General features: G+C 36.5%; 1 protein-coding gene across 1 annotated transcript; it reads left to right on the top strand.

Moving 5' to 3' along the window:
• The first annotated feature begins 463 nt into the window (after positions 1 to 463).
• Positions 464 to 1,042, top strand: LOC112416453 (serine/arginine repetitive matrix protein 1-like). The gene has a single exon (XM_024770279.1). It carries the CDS (start codon positions 464 to 466, stop codon positions 1,040 to 1,042), a length of 579 nt encoding a protein of 192 aa, XP_024626047.1.
• The last annotated feature ends 6,086 nt before the right edge of the window (positions 1,043 to 7,128 follow it).

Genomic DNA, 7,128 nt, shown 5'->3' with positions numbered 1-7,128 from the left:
ACATATATATATATATATATATATTTCTAAATAACATATATATATTTCTAAATCAAATAACATATATATTATACTAATAAATACCAACATATATCATAACAAAATATCACTCATCAAAATAAATCATAGAAATCACACAAATCATATAAGTATATTTTAAACTCATTAAAATAATCAAATAATTAGAGAGGTCGTTACACAGCCTCCAAGGTAGAATCCCTTTCACTCTAAAACCCCATTATGAACCTTTACTTACTTACTTGAGCGTTGGAGTGTCTGCAGGTACACTCCCCCCATTCGATCCAACGCTCACCGGAACACATTCACCACCATGAAACACTCCATTATACAAAGCACCTACAACCACATTCTGATCAGGTACGATCAGTGGCGCTGTCTGTGGGAAATAATAAGCTCTCCCCGTTTTTTACATACAAAAAACCAAAGCTTTACGTACAAAACCATGGCTGTCAACGGTGATGCACCACTTCTACAGAGCCTTGTCCAACGTCCTAACCATGATGGACAAACGACTTCTCCCTCTCCTTCTCATAGCCTCCGAAGAGGAACCACTGCTACGAGTGCCCACTTAGCTGTGCCGACGCAGGATCAACCACTCTTTGACCCTCTAAGGCCCGAGGAGATGGACGATAAATCGACGGAGTCACAAATCGGTCTCCTGCTCCGCATGGTTAAAAATCAAATAACGTTAGCCGAGGAGCAGAGTCGACGTATTTCCGAACTTGGACAATCAAAGAGGCAGCTGATCCACATTCGTGAGACTCCTTCCCCATTGCGTAACAGAAGGGGAAGGAGTCCCCGCCGTTCCAGATCTAGGTCTCCTAGACGCTCGGTCATCACGAGATCTCCTAGTCGCGGAAGGCGGTCAACCAGAAGGAGGTCACCAAGGCGCTCTCCACCTAGGCGGTCTCCTACAAGAAGATCTCCTCAAGCTCCGACGACAAACATGATAACCGAGGTCGATACACCTACGACCCCTTCACTCGCCACATCCGAGCGACTCCAATCCCCCATGGATTAGAGAAACCACCCCAGATGGACTCATATGACGGGACTTCAGACCTAGATGAGCACATCGAGAATATTGAGGTTGTCCTCAAGTACCGAGCATTACGAGGAGCAGTCAAATGTAATCTCTTCGGCACCACACTAATACGAAGAGCTATGACGTGATTTAAGAACTTAAGGAGAAAATCCATAGATTCATGGGGCTTCCTCTGTCACAAGTTCACCACTCACTTCACGGCTTCAAGGACCCATCCCAAAACAATGGCGTCCCTTGAAGCCATTGTTCAAGGAAAGAGTGAGCCTCTCCAAGACTACATCGAGAGGTTCAATAAAGAAGCTGTTTAGATATGAGGTGCCGATGAGAAAATGAAACGGTACCTCATCACCAGAGGTCTGCGCGAAGGCATAGAAATAAAGAAGGTTATCCGCCTCGATCGCTCGGAGAATTATAATCGACTCCTCGCGATCGTAAAAACATACATCCGGTACGAGGAGGAAGTCTACGCTAACAGCCTCAACAAGGCCAGGAAGGAGAAACCTGCTGCTGAGTCCTCCTAAAAGCCCTTCCATGACATAAAGAAGGAAGACAAAGTTGTCCGTGAAGGAAAAGGACCTGGCGGTCGCTTCACGGAATACACTTCCCTGACGATGTCCAGGGAGAACATTCTTGTTGAAATCTCCGTAGAAACTGACTCTATTCGGATTATACAATCCGAAAATCTCCCATGGTTTTCGGATTATGTAATACAAATTTATACGATATTGGGAAAAATTAAAGGAAGTTGCGCACCTTACGTGGGGTTAGGGACATTTCAGATTATACAATCGAAAACATGATTTTTTTTTTCATATGGTCAACATTGCACCGACAATTTGTGTGGTCCAGGACGCCCAGGGACCTCTATAAATAGGTGTCTCTGTGTTCATAACCAGAAACCACACAAAAAGAACCATGGAAAACTATGTCTTTGATTCAAACACCAAGCTACCTGCAGTTTACTGCAACGGGAGAAAACCACCCCATCTGTTCAGGATTCCCACTGATGTCACCCTCTTCGGGTTGAAGAGTCAGCTAAATCAAATCAACATCGAACTCAACTACAGAGACACACTGAGGGTGGATGGTGTTGAGTATCGACGTCCGTCGATCAACTCAGCCGAGAGTGTGCGGTTCAGCCGGATCAAACTCATGAACGACGACGACGTGAGAACCATGTTCTCCATCTTTGGTCAGTTCAATACTAGAGGGCCGATCTTGTTGGACGCTTCGTTGGTCAGATCTGTGGAACATATTCAACAAAGTTTGATTCGGCCAACGAACTACGAAGAGATCATTGCACTAATGAACGCACCAAACAAAGACATTAATTTAGATGATCCGTGACGATGTGTTATGTTTTATTTAATTATGTGTTTTGAGTTTTATTTAAGGGTTAATATATGTTTACCCCCTGTAATATTAGTGATTTTTGGTTTACCTCATGTAAAAAAATTTGTTTAGATTCCAACCTTGTAATTTGAAGATTTTTTGATTTTGGACCTTCATGGCATCAAATTTCAAAATTTAAGGTACTTTCGTCCCCTGAAATTTGAGAGAATTTCGTTACCCCCTGCCTTATCATCGATATTTCGTTTACCCCCTGTCATATCATCGATTTTGTACAGTCAAAATTCATGAAGGTCCAAAACCAAAAATCTTCAAATTACAGGGTGGGAATCTAAACAATTTTTTTACAGTGGGGTAAATCGGAAATCGCTAATATTACATGGGGTAAACATATATATATATATATATATATATATATATATATATTAACCCTAAATAATATATATTATCTAAATTTTCATTATGTTTTACTTTACGCTAAAGATGTTCATTTAAACGCTAAAATCATTCGAATTCAACTCAATTTTATAGGGTGTACGTAAGTGGAATTCGGATTACATAATCTGAATTCCTTCAGCATAGGATTCTTTTATATGGACCACAATGCACCGACAATTTATGTGGTCCACAACGTCTAGAGACCTCCTTAAATAAGTGTTTCAGGTTTTAATATTCATTTCCAGCAAAATCACACACAAACCCACGAAAGAAATCATGGAAAATTTTGTCATTGTGCTGAGGATCTTCCTCATGCGGTCGCAAATAGATTGCTCTCTATTTGACTGCATGATGAAGATCTTCAACATGCTGTCAAAAATATATAATCTTCTTGAAACACCTACATTGTCTTTCATCGTTATGTTGCATATCTGAATCCGAAAAGGTTTTTATGAACTCGATCTACTTGGCCTGCCGATATAAATATGTCAGTTGGCAGGCCAGCTAGATCGAGTTCAAAAACACCTCTTCGAACACCATCCTAGAATATTTTACTGTTTATGTTTGTTTTAAGCTGCTTACTTTTTTTTATCCATTTATTAATTATTTTCTATGTCATATTCCATGAAATCTCTCCAAAAAAATTCTCCAAATAGGCATTCTGGTGTTGTTTGGATTATATAAACCGGAATGTTTTTGTCATTTTCAGATTATATAATCCAAAAATTCTCAGTTGTTTTTTGGACGGTGGAATTTCACCATAGGTTTGGCCGGTTAGTGGAGCCATTAATGCATTTTTGGATGGTTAGCATCACAAACACGTTTTCATTGATTGTACTTATGACCTAGGTATTGTTTTAGGCTATATATAAGCTTGCATCTTGAACAAAGTCCTTCATTCTTCACTTCACCTCTTTTCTTACATTTTCTTAAAAAAAAAATATATTAGTTTTAGAGGAGTGTTTGTGGTGTCATGGTCATTGTTGACCGTTCATATAACCCCTGCAATTGCTTTTCAACTTATGCGGGGGTTATATAACAGTCAACAGAGACCTTTGATATAAAAGAAAACACAAAAAGTCACATATTGTAGCTATTCATAATTCTTTTTCCGAAAATGCTAACAATTTTGTTCGGATTACATAATGCAGACCAGGGGTATTTGTGTCCTTTTTCCAGGACGCACGAGAACAGAGGAGGGTGAGAAAAGTAATAGTCAATAACTTTTGTGGTACTATTCAAACACACTATTTTAGCAAATGTCTCATATTATTTGTGATTCAATGATTAAATAAAAAAAATAAGTTGATACTAAGTGCATTCTAGTTGTGCATAAATATGGTCTCAATCCCAATGGTGCAGTATACCCGTAGATAATTTTATGGTGTTCAAAAATATATTTTTTTCACTTTACTATCACGAAAGGATACAAAAGTTATGAACTTTATTATTTATGATCCAATGATTAAATAAAAAAAAATGATCCTAAGTGCATTCTAGTTGTGCATAAATATGGTCTCAATCCCAATGGTGCATTATATGTGTAGATAATTTTATGATATTCAAAAATATATTTTTTTCCCTTAATTATCACGAACGGATAAAAAAGTTATGAAGTTTTTTTTGAAGGATAAAGTAATATCCGAAAAGTTAGTTTAATAATATTCAATTGTTATGATTGTCAAGTTTAATATTTGAACTTCTTTCTATGTGTGGAAAGAACAAACACAACACACTTGTATACTCAAGAGATATTTATTATTATAATTTTATGAAGGGTTTTAAAATTTTAAAAATGCTCAAACTATTTTATTATTTTTATGAGAGCATAAATTTTATACACTATAAGTATATATCAAATATTATCCTTTTTTTAGATGCAAAGAACGAAAAATATGGCTGAAACTCTGAAGTTTGTTTATGTTTTAATTCTATTTATTTCATTATTTCTTGTCTTATTAGTGTGTGATTCTGCTTTTTTTCCCAAATTCTCAAATTTGTATAACAGATAAAGATTGTTCAAATGGGAGAAACTATATTGGTAGGTGTCGTAAAGGCCATTGCAAACAGAGTCCACTGAGATGAATGAGTTTATGCTGGAATAATTGTATTTTTATTTTTTCTTTTTCAAATTTTATGGACTTTGAAGTAATGATTTTGTACTCTAAAATATTGACAACGAAATGAAATAAAACAGTGTATCCTTATCTCGTATATTAGACGGTATCAACATGGCCTGAATTTCATATATATATATATATATATATATATATATATATATATATATATATATATATATCACACATTTTTCCCAACTCCACCACCCAAGAGAATAACTTTAATAGTTAAGTTAAAAATTAATTTTTATCTTACTCTTTTTTTCGGTGTGTGTATATATATTAATTAAGTAAAAATTATCCTTCATTTTCTAGACAATTTTAATGAACGGGATGTAACTGATCCCATCATGAAACACAAATTGAACAAAAAAAATAGTATATAGACCAGAAGGTGAAAATTTAAAAAACTGAGTCAATTCCTAATAAAAGTTTAAAAGAATCTAGTACTGCTGAAATGCATGTGCAAACTGAGGACTCTTCAACACAAAAATGTCGAGGATTTGCATTATTACATGTTGCGAATTCGATTTGAAATCACACCAATAACAACTTGATGTGTGGAGCAAGGGATAATCAAGCAACCAAAACAAAGTGTATGAAACAATTAAATACAAGCCAAAAGTAGAAAACAACAGTGAAAAGAACACAAAGAAGAGAAGAACACAAAAGAATTTGTTGACCCAGTTCGGTCCAAATTGACCTAGTATGGGGGAGAGAGCAGCCCTCCGATCCACTATATGATGAGTAACGTTACAAAAGAGAAATCAATGGGTTACAAGAATAAGTCTCCCGCCTAATTCTACTCAAAGTCCCAGCCTCTTCCCGTAAGCAAGAAACTCAATCCTAATAGTGTTTTCCAAGGTGAATCAACCCACAAACCCTAGTGTTTGTTCCCAAGAGACAAACTCTATACAAACCCTAGTTTTTTTGTTGCCTTTCTAAACCCTTGTTTCAGCCCCCTCTATCTCTCTCTCTCTCTCTCTCAAAGTTTGCTATGAAACAAGGTCTATATTTATAGTAAAAGTATAACTCATAAATTTGGAACAAATACCACACTGAAGATTCGTTTTTTTTTTCTCCTTCAGTGAAAGAATATCTGCATCAAAAATATAATATTCCCTTTCAAAATATATTTGCATCAAATCGTCCTTCATACGATACAAAAATATATTTATTGTCCATAAATATATTTTCAGCACAAAATATATTTGAAACAAATCTTTTATATTTTTAGCAACAATATTCTTCTTCCATCAAATTTTGAGTCATACTACAACATTACACAAGTTTGAATATTCCAAAGAGCTGTCCTTGATTGAAGAGCAATTCTGCATGTGCCAAGCATCACATATATCTTAAATTTTTCCTGAAAATAAGACATGATATTCATTTCACATGCTCTTCTGAAAACCCCAAACTTGCTGGTAAGCATGCACAGCTTTCATAAGCATGCTCATAGATGTCACAGTTGGTTTTTGCAGATAGGTGTACAACTTCACGAGCTTCCAACCTCTTTGCTAATGTTTTTAGTTGTATGATGAGAAGTTTATTGCTAGCAAGTAAAGCATCCTGAGTGTTTAGATTTACCTTTCTTACTTGGTCGCCTCTTCCTTGGTGTGTCCTCGATATTCATTCAGAGACATGTTATCAATCAATGCATGTACGTCGTCAGATGTCTTGATTTTCATTGTTCCTCCTCCATAAGCATCTAGTAACATCCGAGTATTTGGTTTTAATCCCGTAGTGAAGGCTTGCATGATATCCATTTCTGACAATTGTGACCAGGACACCTCTTCAACAGTAGCTTGAACCTCTCCCATGCATCAAAAAAGACTTCTCCTTCATGTTGCTTGATGCTGGAAATCTCCTTCTTCCGCGCCAAGTATTTTGCAATGGGGAAATACCTGTCCAAGAACTACCTCTTGAGCTGATCCCAAGTCTCGATAGATCCTCTTTGTAATGCATCGAGCCAATCCTTGCCCTTCCGGTTAGAGAATAACTACACAACCTATGTTGTTTCTCTGATTCTGATACCCCAGCTGGGTTGATTGTGCTGCAGGATTCCAGAAAGTGTGTCAAATGAGCGTTGCAATCTTCCGTCTCCTTACCTGAAAATTGGTTAGATTTCAAATTCATCATAACACTATTCTTGAT

This window comes from Medicago truncatula, chromosome 7 (genome assembly GCF_003473485.1).
Source record: "Medicago truncatula cultivar Jemalong A17 chromosome 7, MtrunA17r5.0-ANR, whole genome shotgun sequence".
Taxonomy (NCBI): domain Eukaryota; kingdom Viridiplantae; phylum Streptophyta; class Magnoliopsida; order Fabales; family Fabaceae; genus Medicago; species Medicago truncatula.
Note: the sequence above shows the minus strand (reverse complement) of the source record. Positions and strands in the feature narration are given on the sequence as shown.

What these genes read in the sequence shown, in the direction of transcription:
- LOC112416453 (XM_024770279.1), top strand. Translation starts at nt 464, where the DNA reads ATGGCTGTCAACGGTGATGCACCACTTCTACAGAGCCTTGTCCAACGT.